General features: G+C 40.8%; 1 protein-coding gene across 1 annotated transcript in view; it reads right to left on the bottom strand.

Moving 5' to 3' along the window:
• Nucleotides 1–10,931: 10,931 nt before the first annotated feature.
• LOC124044247 (neuronal membrane glycoprotein M6-b-like) overlaps nucleotides 10,932–13,937 on the bottom strand; it is a 68,087-nt gene continuing 65,081 nt past the window's right edge. The window contains exon 7 of the mRNA XM_046363860.1: nucleotides 10,932–13,670. Coding sequence (XP_046219816.1) covers nucleotides 13,521–13,670 — 150 coding nt within the window. The 3' untranslated portion in view covers nucleotides 10,932–13,520. The remainder of the gene's footprint in view (nucleotides 13,671–13,937) is intronic.

Here is a 13,937-nt window from a genome sequence, read left to right as displayed (position 1 = left end):
TCTCTCTCTCTCTCTCTCTCTCTCTCTCTCCCTCTCTCTCTCTCTCTCTCTCTCTCTCTCTCTCTCTCTCTCTCTCTCTTTCTCTTTCTGTCTCTCTTTCTCTTTCTCTTTCTCTCTCTTTCTCTCTCTCTCTCTCTCTCTCTCTCTCTCTCTCTCTCTCTTGTCCTTAATAACTGTTGCTCTTGCTGCTGGTGAGTCTCTGATCCACCTCTACGCAGATGACACCATTCTGTATACTTCTGGCCCTTCTTTGGACACTGTGTTAACAACCCTCCAGGCAAGCTTCAAAGCCATACAACTCTCCTTCTGTGGCCTCCAATTGCTCTTAAATACAAGTAAAACTAAATGCATGATCTTCAACCGATCACTGCCTGCCTGCCCGCCTGTCCAACATCACTACTCTGGACAGCTCTGACTTAGAATACGTGTACAACTACAAATACCTAGGTGTCTGGTTAGACTGTAAACTCTCCTTCCAGACCCACATCAAACATATCCAATCCAAAGTTAAATCTAGAATTGGCTTCCTATTTCGCAACAAAGCATCCTTTAATCATGCTGCCAAACATACCCTTGTAAAACTGACCATCCTACCAATCCTCGACTTCGGCGATGTCATTTACAAAATAGCCACCAATACCCTACTCAACAAATTGGATGCAGTCTATCACAGTGCAATCCGTTTTGTCACCAAAGCCCCTTATACTACCCACCATTGCGACCTGTACGCTCTCGTTGGCTGGCCCTCGCTTCATACTCGTCGCCAAACCCACTGGCTCCATGTCATCTACAAGACCCTGCTAGGTAAAGTCCCCCCTTACCTGTAGCACGCCCTCCAGCAGGTATATCTCTCTGGTTACCCCCAAAACCAATTCTTTCTTTGGCCGGCTCTCCTTCCAGTTCTCTGCTGCCAATTACCGGAACGAAGTACAACAATCTCTGAAACTGGAAACACTTATCTCCCTCACTAGCTTTAAGCACCAACTGTCAGAGCAGCTCACAGATTACTGCACCTGTACATAGCCCACCTATAATTTAGCCCAAACAACTACCTCTTTCCCTACTGTATTTATTTTATTTATTTATTTATTTTTCTCCTTTGCACCCCATTATTTTTATTTATACTTTGCACATTCTACCACTGCAAATCTACCATTCCAGTGTTTTACTTGCTATATTTTATTTACTTTGCCACCATGGCCTTTTTTGCCTTTACCTCCCTTATCTCACCTCATTTGCTCACATCGTATATAGACTTGTTTAAACTGTATTATTGACTGTATGTTTGTTTTACTCCATGTGTAACTCTGTGCAGTTGTATGTGCCGAACTGCTTTGCTTTATCTTGGCCAGGTCGCAATTGTAAATGAGAACTTGTTCTCAACTTGCCTACCTGGTTAAATAAAGGTGAAATAAATAAATAAATAAATAAATAAATAAATAAACACTAGACTTCATTAACCACCCTCAGAGTTAGGCTAGTACCATGTGCTAGGCTAGGCTAGTACCTAGTGCTAGGCTAGTACCATGTGCTAGGCTAGTACCATGTGCTAAACCACCTCCCAGCACCGTCTCAGTCAAACCAATGTCCTCTAGCTAGTTGAGGAGATTAACTGGATTGTATCACAAACAATGAATCGTTTAACTTCAACTGACATTAACATTTTTGGCACAAACATTGTCACAATACCTTTAACTAAAATACTAATATAATAATAATATATGCCATTTAGCAGACGCTTTTATCCAAAGCGACTTACACTCATGTGTGCATACATTCTACGTATGGGTGGTCCCGGGAATCGAACCCACTACCCTGGCGTTACAAGCGCCATGCTCTACCAACTGAGCTACAGAAGGACCAAATACCCAACCTAAATCCATTAGTCCTTGTCCGTAGTTGAAAAAATAAAGATTAGTAACTGGATATGCTGTACAATGAGTGCCGTAGTGCTCTAGTATGTAAGCTGTTAGCTTAGATGTTGTGACTCATATATTCGATTGTCTCCCTGTAGATCTGGGCAGGCTCTCGGCAGTGCAGCTGGCGCTGCAGACAGAGCTGAGGAGGCTGGAGAGTGCCAGGATGCTGTCGAAAGAGGAGTCTGACAGACACAGACAGGTGCTGAAGGCCCAGCTTCAGAGTTAGGTCAATGACACTGCTTCTCTGATAATGTGGGAATCAATGTGGAGTGTAGCGAGATGACTTTTCTTTAACACACATCTGCTCTAACGTTTATTTATTCATGGTTACGGTAACTCCATAGGGCCTTATATCTGGGTTGCAGTCCATTTGGGAGCCTGCAGGTCATCTTGCACTTGTTCAAGGATCTTTTTCTCTGTAACCCCTTGTTGACCGTGTCCACCTGTTGGAGGTGTGTGTGTGTGTGTGTGTGTGTGTGTGTGTGTGTGTGTGTGTGTGTGTGTGTGTGTGTGTGTGTGTGTGTGTGTGTGTGTGTGTGTGTGTGTGTGTGTGTGTGTGTGTGTGTGTGTGTGTGTGTGTGTGTGTGTGTGTGTGTGTGTGTGTGCGTGTGCAAGTGGCCAAGATCTTCTCTATGTCCCTCTGCTGGTTGATCGTGTCTTGGTCCTCATCTTCTCTAAGTCCTTCTGGCGGTTGATCGTGTCTTGGTCCTCATGTTCTCTAAGTCCTTCTGCTGGTTGATCGTGTCTTGGTCCTCATCTTCTCTAAGTCCTTCTGGCGGTTTATCATGTCTTGGTCCTCATCTTCTCTAAGTCCTTCTGGCGGTTTATCATGTCTTGGTCCTCATCTTCTCTAAGTCCTTCTGGCGGTTGATCGTGTCTTGGTCCTCATCTTCTCTTCTTTCTATGCTTTCTTTTTCCTTGTTCTTCAACCTCTTGGTTCTGTATGATGTGTTGTTTTGTGTGATGTGTGTGATGTGTATCTGTGTGTGATGTGATGTGTGTGATTGAAGTACGCAACTCTGGAGAATAATGCACTGCGTAACCCTTCCTTGGTGGTCCTCTCAGTGCTGGAGATCAGCCCTGATAAACTACTGCCTCCTGATATCTATGTGGACAGAGGTGTGCTGAGGGCTAGAAAGTGTGAAGAAGGTGTGATGGCCTCTCGAGGGCGCAGGCCCAACTGGGGGAGCAGCAGCTCTCCAGAATCTGACACTGACCTGGTAGACGGGGCCAAGGCCAGAATCAGAGAGCTGGAGAAGGAGGCAGAGATGCTGGAGGAAGCCTAAAGGAACACCAGCAGAGGGCAGTGCACGCCATCATGTCACACATGCTGCCCCCTCGACCCCTCTCACCACAACGAACACTGGTATCACTCCACCCTCATTCACCTCAGAGGCAACACCCACCAACGCCCTCCCTCGCCCCGAAAACAACACGTAACCCAACACCCTTGCTCCCACTCACTCCAGCATCCATAGACCTCTCTCACCCCAATGACAACCCCCTCCCAAGAGTAGCAGAACCCCCACCTCCCCCCAGGAGTAGAGCCCCTCCTCCCCCAGAGTAGCAGAACCCCCACCTCTCGCCAGTCCAGAACCGCCAAGTCTCCCCAGTTCAGATCCAGAAACCCCACCTCTCCCCAGTCCAGAACCAAAACCCCCACCTCTCCCGAGAACCAAAAGCCCCACCTTTCCCCAGAAACAAAATCTCCAACTCTCCCCAGGCCAGAACCAAAACCCTACCTCTCTCCAGAACCAGAATCCCCACCTCTCCCTAGCCCAGAAATGGAAGCCCCACCTCCCCTCAGCCCAATATGACCTTTGCTGAAAACCAGCCCCAGCATCAGTACCTTGGTCCAAGGAGCATACTGGACTTAGTGAGGCTCTGTTCTTGGGAGACAGAATCCCTCAGGAAGGCAGCTACTCTCCCCCAGAATCCTGTCACCCCCCCCCACTCTCCCTCTCCAGGAGGCAGCTTTGCACAGATCCTGCGGAAATTAGGAGTCTCCATACTGTTTTAATGGGTTGATTCACTTCAAACGGATTTAATGTCCCAAGTGCTTTACTGCCAAGCCTGTAAATATGTTTCACTGATTACACTTACATGCACACAATAGTGGGATTATTGTGGATAGTCAGATTAATATAATGCCTTGCAAGAAGAACGATGACCCTAATAATCCTGTTTACATGAACACATCTGAAAGCAGGCTATCTGAAACCTGATAAATGCAGAAAATCACCAATCAAAATATACATTCTACCACAACGACCATGTCATTTTTGGGAAGTATATTTAATTCTGAGTTCGGACATAGAGTATAAAGTTTGTAAGTGAAAACTACTTCAAAAATGCATACATTCAGTTGGTTTGAACTCACTTCACTCAAGCTAAACAGGGAGGCTCACGTTACCGGTGCTGGCACATGTGCAGATCAAATACACCGCTGGAACGCCGATTAAGGTGGTTACGTCAGTATTTCATTTCCCATGCATAATGTCTGATTCATTGAGTCAGTCCATACCATTCATAATGTCTGATTCATTGAGTCAGTCCATACCATTCATAATGTCTGATTCATTGAGTCAGTCCATACCATTCATAATGTCTGATTCATTGAGTCAGTCCATACCATTCATAATGTCTGATTCATTGAGTCAGTCCATACCATTCATAATGTCTGATTCATTGAGTCAGCCCCTACCATTCATAATGTCTGATTCATTGAGTCAGCCCCTACCATTCATAATGTCTGATTCATTGAGTCAGCCCCTACCATTCATAATGTCTGATTCATTGAGTCAGCCCCTACCATTCATAATGTCTGATTCATTGAGTCAGTCCATACCATTCATAATGTCTGATTCATTGAGTCAGCCCCTACCATTCATAATGTCTGATTCATTGAGTCAGCCCCTACCATTCATAATGTCTGATTCATTGAGTCAGTTCATACCATTCATAATGTCTGATTCATTGAGTCAGCCCCTACCATTCATAATGTCTGATTCATTGAGTCAGTCCATACCATTCATAATGTCTGATTCATTGAGTCATCCCATATCATTCATAATGTTTGATTCATTGAGTCAGTCCATACCATTCATAATGTCTGATTCATTGAGTCAGTCCATACCATTCATAATGTCTGATTCATTGAGTCATCCCATATCATTCATAATGTCTGATTCATTGAGTCAGTCCATACCATTCATAATGTCTGATTCATTGAGTCAGCCCCAACCATTCATAATGTCTGATTCATTGAGTCAGTCCGTATCATTCATAATGTCTGATTCATTGAGTCAGTCCGTATCATTCATAATGTCTGATTCATTGAGTCAGTCCGTATCATTCATAATGTCTGATTCATTGAGTCAGTCCGTATCATTCATAATGTCTGATTCATTGAGTCAGTCCGTATCATTCATAATGTCTGATTCATTGAGTCAGTCCATACCATTCATAATGTCTGATTCATTGAGTCAGTCCGTATCATTCATAATGTCTGATTCATTGAGTCATCCCCTACCATTCATAATGTCTGATTCATTGAGTCAGTTCATACCATTCATAATGTCTGATTCATTGAGCCAGCCCCTACAATTCATAATGTCTGATTCATTGAGTCGTTTAAGTCTATGTGTAATCTTCTTCATCTTTCTCTCTTTGATCATTTCATGTCTTCAGAAACATCATATGACAGTGACAGTGCTGAATCTGTATCTTCTGTCGTTTGTTGTATTCTCTAGTTAACAGTTGGTACTCCTGTCATCCTCAAGGGCTGAGGAGGTATCGTCTGTGGCGTTTCCTGTGCTGTCTCCCGAGAGGTGTTTCTCCCCCCTCGCCCTGACCCGCGGAGAGGTGGCGTCCTCACGGGACTTAACTTCCAATTTCTTCCCACCTCGCTGTCCTCAGCTCAGGAGCTCCGCATGAGAAACAAAGCAGGTAGCACCAGGGTTCACCACTGGAACATATTATAACAATATCTTACTGTTTACTTAATGGTTTGTTGAGATCGGTGTGGAAGAACTTGACTGACCTGTACAGAGCCCTGACCTCAACCCCATCAAACACCTTTGGGATGAATCGGAACACTGACTGCGAGCCAGGCCTAATCACCCAACATCAGTGGAAATACTTCCCAGAAGAGTGGAGGCTGAAAGCGGGGGACAAACTCATATTAGTTTTGATTTTGGAATGAGATGTTCGATGAGCAGGTGTCCACATACCTTTGGCCATGTAGTGTATCTGCTGTGGATGGGAGATATCAGAGATGACACAGCCCTATGTGCTCCCAGCATGCTTTGCTTCCTGAACACATTGTAACCGTGCCTTGGAAGAGGGGAGTGGGGCAAACAACTCCAGCACTGCAGGAATGCTGTTAGAGTATTTGTTATTGTTGCTGACCAGTGGGATTGCATTTCATTATACAATATGCATCAAAGGTTGTCTGTATCTGGTGCAGTAGATTCACTGAGCCATAGTCGATGTGGGAGTGTTTGCAAATTCAGGCATTTTTCCACGCATGAATGTGAAGCATCTTAAGACCTCAGTGCTGAATCAGTGCCAACCAACAGAGGGTACAGTACATACAGTATGCCATCTGTCTGCCCATACCAAATATTCCTCCTGACCCCATTTTTTTGCATTTATTCCCATACCTTTACTGTGGCTCCTGTTTAGAATGACTGCTAGGCATTTCATCATATTAATGACCCATTTATTTCTTGTCTTTGACCTTTTAGTTGCAGCCCTCCCATATAGGCAACATGTGTAGTACATTATCTTGTTGGAATGAAATTGTGATATGCAAAGAAAAGGAGAGTAAAGTGTCTATAGTATGTACAAGCTGGAAGTAGACGCTTAAACATTGTTGTTCACTAATTTACTCCAATTAAGGGAGGGGTGGTAGGGTTAGAAAGTAATAAAGAAAAATATGTATCTAAAAAAATATATATTTAAAAAATGATGAGTTTACATGTGGTGTATTTTGTGCTGTTGTTTGGTTAGTGTGATATGTTGTATGTGTTTAAAATAGTGTTTTGTGTTTACAATAGTGTTTTGTGTTATTTGGTTAGTTTGATATGTTGTATGTGTTTACAATAGTGTTTTCTGTTTACAATAGTGTTTTGTGTTTACAATAGTGTTTTGTGTTATTTGGTTAGTGTGATATGTTGTATGTGTTTACAATAGTGTTTTCTGTTTACAATAGTTTTTTGTGTTTACAATAGTGTTTTGTGTTATTTGGTTAGTGTGATATGTTGTATGTGTTTTCAATAGTGTTTTGTGTTATTTGGTTAGTGTGATATGTTGTATGTGTTTACAATAGTGTTTTGTGTTATTTGGTTAGTGTGATATGTTGTATGTGTTTTCAATAGTGTTTTGTGTTATTTGGTTAGTGTGATATGTTGTATGTGTTTACAATAGTGTTTTGTGTTATTTGGTTAGTGTGATATGTTGTATGTGTTTACAATAGTGTTTTGTGTTATTTGGTTAGTGTGATATGTTGTATGTGTTTTCAATAGTGTTTTGTGTTTACAATAGTGTTTAGTGTTTACAATAGTGTTTTGTGTTATTTGGTTAGGGTGATATGTTGTATGTGTTTACAATAGTGTTTTGTGTTTACAATAGTGTTTTGTGTTATTTGGTTAGGGTGATATGTTGTATGTGTTTACAATAGCGTTTTGTGTTTACAATAGTGTCTTGAGTTGTTTGGTTAGTGTGATATGGTGTATGTGTTTACAATAGTGTTTTGTGTTTACAATAGTGTTTTGTGTTGTTTGGTTAGTGTGATATGTTGTATGTGTTTTCAATAGTGTTTTGTGTTGTTTGGTTAGTGTGATATGTTGTATGTGTTTACAATAGCGTTTTGTGTTTACAATAGTGTCTTGAGTTGTTTGGTTAGTGTGATATGGTGTATGTGTTTACAATAGTGTTTTGTGTTTACAATAGTGTTTTGTGTTATTTGGTTAGTGTGATATGTTGTATGTGTTTACAATAGTGTTTTGTGTTTACAATAGTGTTTTGTGTTATTTGGTTAGGGTGATATGGTGTATGTGTTTACAATAGTGTTTTGTGTTTACAATAGTGTTTTGCGTTGTTTGGTTAGTGTGATATGTTGTATGTGTTTACAATAGCGTTTTGTGTTTACAATAGTGTCTTGAGTTGTTTGGTTAGTGTGATATGGTGTATGTGTTTACAATAGTGTTTTGTGTTTACAATAGTGTTTTGTGTTGTTTGGTTAGTGTGATATGTTGTATGTGTTTTCAATAGTGTTTTGTGTTGTTTGGTTAGTGTGATATGTTGTATGTGTTTACAATAGCGTTTTGTGTTTACAATAGTGTCTTGAGTTGTTTGGTTAGTGTGATATGGTGTATGTGTTTACAATAGTGTTTTGTGTTTACAATAGTGTTTTGTGTTGTTTGCATTTACATTTACATTTAAGTCATTTAGCAGACGCTCTTATCCAGAGCGACTTACAAATTGGTGCATTCACCTTATGACATCCAGTGGGACAGTCACTTAACAATAGTGCATCTAAAACTTAAGGGGGGGGGGTGAGAGGGATTACTTATCCTATCCTAGGTATTCCTTAAAGAGGTGGGGTTTCAGGTGTCTCCGGAAGGTGGTGATTGACTCCGTTTGGTTAGTGTGATATGGTGTATGTGTTTACAATAGTGTTTTGTGTTTTCAATAGTGTTTTGTGTTGTTTGGTTAGTGTGATATGTTGTATGTGTTTACAATAGTGTTTTGTGTTTACAATAGCGGTTTGTGTTTACAATAGTGTTTTGTGTTGTTTGGTTAGTGTGATATGGTGTATGTGTTTACAATAGTGTTTTGTGTTTACAATAGTGTTTTGTGTTGTTTGGTTAGTGTGATATGGTGTATGTGTTTACAATAGTGTTTTGTGTTTTCAATAGTGTTTTGTGTTGTTTGGTTAGTGTGATATGTTGTATGTGTTTACAATAGTGTTTTGTGTTTACAATAGCGTTTTGTGTTTACAATAGTGTTTTGTGTTGTTTGGTTAGTGTGATATGGTGTATGTGTTTACAATAGTGTTTTGTGTTTTCAATAGTGTTTTGTGTTGTTTGGTTAGTGTGATATGTTGTATGTGTTTACAATAGTGTTTTCTGTTATTTGGTTAGTGTGATATGTTGTATGTGTTGTAAAGAAATTATTAATAAAGAAAACAAGACAAAAAACAATGACCTCTAGACATCCTGACATAATCTAGTAATAAATATTATATAGTCATCAATATCTTGTTTTTAAATATCAAGTGGCCTTTCTCAGGAATAAGTCAGATTTTATGCATTCCATAAATGTACACAGGTTGTCTATAATTCACTGTAACATCAACACATAGTACTAAATCACTGTTTTCAAATGTCTCTGTTTTAATGGCTGTGTGACTGGCCTCCAGAGTGGCCTTTCACTGGCCCTGCACAATGGTGAGGATGAAGGGCAGCTGATGATATATTCTGTGTTGGTTATCCTGTCTGATGTATACTGTGTTGATCCTGCTGTCTGATGATGTATTCTGTGTTGTTCATCCTGTCTGATGGTGTATTCTGTGTTGATCCTGCTGTCTGGTGATGTATTCTGTGTTGGTTATCCTGTCTGATGGTGTATTCTGTGTTGGTAATCCTGTCTGGTGATGTATTCTGTGTTGGTTATCCTGTCTGATGGTGTATTCTGTGTTGATCCTGCTGTCTGATGATGTATTCTGCTGTTCATCCTGTCTGATGGTGTATTCTGTGTTGTTCATCCTGTCTGATGGTGTATTCTGTGTTGTTCATCCTGTCTGATGGTGTATTCTGTGTTGTTCATCCTGTCTGATGGTGTATTCTGTGTTGTTCATCCTGTCTGATGGTGTATTCTGTGTTGTTCATCCTGTCTGATGGTGTATTCTGTGTTGTTCATCCTGTCTGATGGTGTATTCTGTGTTGTTCATCCTGTCTGATGGTGTATTCTGTGTTGTTCATCCTGTCTGATGGTGTATTCTGTGTTGTTCATCCTGTCTGATGGTGTATTCTGTGTTGTTCATCCTGTCTGATGGTGTATTCTGTGTTGTTCATCCTGTCTGATGGTGTATTCTGTGTTGTTCATCCTGTCTGATGGTGTATTCTGTGTTGTTCATCCTGTCTGATGGTGTATTCTGTGTTGTTCATCCTGTCTGATGGTGTATTCTGTGTTGTTCATCCTGTCTGATGGTGTATTCTGTGTTGTTCATCCTGTCTGATGGTGTATTCTGTGTGGGTCATCCTGTCTGGTGATGTATTCTGTGTGGGTCATCCTGTCTGGTGATGTATTCTGTGTTGGTTATCCTGTCTGGTGATGTATTCTGTGTTGGTTATCCTGTCTGGTGATGTATTCTGTGTTGGTTATCCTGTCTGATGATGTATTCTGTGTTGGCTATCCTGTCTGATGATGTGTTCTGTGTTGGTTATCCTGTCTAATGATGTGTTCTGTGTTGGTTATCCTGTCTGATGATGTGTTCTGTGTTGGTCATCCTGTCTGATGATGTATGCTGTGTCCTCCTACCCTCACTGATTTATGACCAGAGCATAAAGAGCCTCATTTTGTGTCTCTCTAACTCTCCCTCCAGAGCCCAGCACATTCCAGAGCTACTACTCCAGCACACTACAGGCCCTGAGGAGGCCTCGCTGCTCTCCCCCAGAACAGAAGAAAAGAAGGCCCCGTCCTCGACAAAGATCCTCTCCAGAAAAACATGAAGATGGGCATGGAGCAAAGATGGAGTCAGCGTGTACAGGTGTGACACACACATAAGTTGAAGAACTGTTGGTGTGTGTGTGTGTGTGTGTGTGTGTGTGTGTGTGTGTGTGTGTGTGTGTGTGTGTGTGTGTGTGTGTGTGTGTGTGTGTGTGTGTGTGTGTGTGTGTGTGTGTGTGTGTGTGTGTGTGTCTGTGTTTGTGTGCCTGTATCTGTCTGTGTACCATGACATTAGGTGTTATGCCCTTTGACATGGAAAATGAATGGCGTACATAATTTAGGAGTACATACTTTTATTTTTTATTTTCATAAAAACAATTAGAGAGAGAGAAATGTCAAAGGGGATCCCAGCCAGGACGTTGGATTGGTGTCCTCCTGGTGTTTGATCGGTAGCCATTTTGATTACTATTCTTTTTTGGTACATTATACACAGGAAGCACTGCATGATGGGACGGTAATGTCATTCAATTCACATCAAAGTCATATTCCTGCAGGCCCACTACAAACCTTTTGAATGTGTTGTATTATATTTCAGAGGCCATTTTGTTTCCAAAACAATCAAGACATACAGTGGCTTTTATAAACTTTGTCGGTGTGATGATCAATATTCAGAATACTGTGACAAGTTAAGTATTACCTGAAATAAATTCCCAAGGAAGACCTTGACACTAATAGAAAATACTTATAGAGGAGTTATATACTTCAGAACTAAGAAACACCGTGGACTACAATGACATACAGTGGTCATACCCTGGACTAAATTGTTCTCTGGAAACCGGCAAACACTGCCTACCATAGTTGTCAGTACAAATGACTACACATCACCTGTATCACTGCAGAAACAGTTTATCCTTAATAATGCACTAGTGAATAAATGACAGATAAAGATTGCATCAGTAATGATGTCAGTATTTTAACAATTGCAAGTTTTTTTAAAACAATACCGAAATACAATTCAAGAGATTTAGAAAACATTTTTTTGTTTGTTCTTTTAAGTGGTTATATCTTCAATAAAAAAAAACAAGATTGAAACATCACAACAACAAAAAAACTCCTGACTTGTAACATGTTTAAATTGTACAGATCAACACCCTAACACAGAGTTATCTCAGCCTGAACAGAGAACGGTTAACGTTCCCTTACTTGCACTGTCTAAATCACAAGGTTTGCCATGGTAACAAAGCACATTAACATTTAGTTTCAGAACACTCGTTTTCTCTCAACCAAGTCAAATGTAAGCCTGTTGTGTCTTGTAGTTACAAGGATAAAGATTCAACAATCGCAAATGGGAAGTTCAAGTCACACATGGGAATTTGGGATGAACTGTGGAAGATCATAATACACTATACAATAAGAAGCATTTATTCATCCCAACAATACTTTGGACATACGAGCCCCTCTGTGCAACAAACCATCCCCATGTTTAATAGTCAAATTTGACCTTTATTTTTCATCTCACAAAGACATTAATCAAGACATTTTAAATTATATGTAGACGATCTATAAAAATGCTGCATTTGAAAAACTAAAACGATACTAATTATTAACCGTGGAATCACATCATGGCCATGTATTAAGATGAAATATTTTGGTCAATCTAACTGTATAATTTTATTGGCACCATTCACTTGCCAGGGTAAAATAAAATAAAAATAAATAAACTAAAATTGTAAGGACTAATGGTGTAAGGACTAATGGTGTAAGGACTCAAAGTTTAAGGACTAAAAATGTAAAGGATTCCTCCTAAAATGACTCAAATAAACATTTTAAAAACGCCACAGGTTTGTTTACAGTTACATGGGCACGTGGTTATCTTCAGCTAAAATACCTGTGCATGTTCAGTAAGTGTACCTGCGTAGGCATGAGGTAGTTCCTCTTTTAGGGAATTAGGATTTTACATCATTATTACCATTTCAATTCAAATATTAACATTTTAGTTGGAATGTAACTTATCAAATTCTAGAATCAGAATGATCAGACCTATTTAAACTCAAACTACTAGCAACAGAACAGTTTTTTTAAACCCTAACAGTTTGAAATGGACAGAGGGTAACGTAAACACCTTGTCAAAGAAGCCCAACACATACATGTTCTGTTGCACAATAGAATGTTGTTCTGCCTTTACATTCCTCCTCTTCACATGCTCTCCATTCAGAGCCAGGAGGAACAAACTGGTTTGCAATTAGCAACAGCACATTGCACCACTTGTATATATCTGTGATGTTGTAAGGTGTTCCATGTTGTGCTATGAGGTGTAATCAAAACGGCATCTTTGATTTTTTTTTTAAACACAAAAAAAAACAGATTCTCTTCTCGCTGACAAGAACTTCCCACTCTTCCTTATTCATAATGGCTGACAGTCAGACCAGAATCATAACAGAACACTCTAAAACAAGCTTCATGATTTATTTCCTTCGTGTTTTAGAATAGTGCAATGTTTCAAGTTCACCAGCAATCACTGGTTATAAAATTTTTTAATTAATAAATCGCAACAAAAACATTCCTAAGAAAATTAGAAAAATAAAAACAAAAGTATATCCACACACAAAACACAAAACAGAGGTTCTGACACAGACATTTTGATCAGTTAGTTGTAGAAAGAGACATTGATGCATTAGTTTGTTAGGAGCCGCGTTAGCACTGCGCTGAATGAGGGCAGCTGGCAGGTTATGGGTTCTCTTGGTCAGACCGCCTGTGATGGCATGTGTGTGTGTGTGTGTGTGTGTGTGTGTGTGTGTGTGTGTGTGTGTGTGTGTGTGTGTGTGTGTGTGTGTGTGTGTGTGTGTGTGTGTGTGTGTGTGTGTGTGTGTGTGTGTGTGTGTGTGTGTGTGTGTGTGTGTGTGTGTGTGGACCAGGGCGTAATCATTATGTGTAGGAATTGAGGCATTCCTTTGAACGAGACGTGATGTCATGCAGCTCCTGCTCTTCCTTCAGTTTGATGCCTTGGTAGGCATGCATGCGACTGGCATCCTTTAGGTAGGCCCAATTTGCTGAGAGAATCATGAGGAAGTGGATCTGGAAGAGAGGGCCGAGGTGGATGGCCAGTGAGCATGGTAAGATGCAAAGCAGGCTACATGAGGCAGAGCTTGGTCATACGCAGGGACACACACACACGCACGCGCGCACACGCACACGCACGCGCACACACGCACGCGCACACACGCACGCACGCGCTCACACACACACACACACACACACACACACACACACACACACACACACACACACACACACACACACACACACACACACACACACACACACACACACACACACACACAC

This window comes from Oncorhynchus gorbuscha, linkage group LG09, assembly GCF_021184085.1.
Source record: "Oncorhynchus gorbuscha isolate QuinsamMale2020 ecotype Even-year linkage group LG09, OgorEven_v1.0, whole genome shotgun sequence".
NCBI lineage: Eukaryota > Metazoa > Chordata > Actinopteri > Salmoniformes > Salmonidae > Oncorhynchus > Oncorhynchus gorbuscha.
This window is presented reverse-complemented; position numbering and strand designations above follow the sequence as displayed.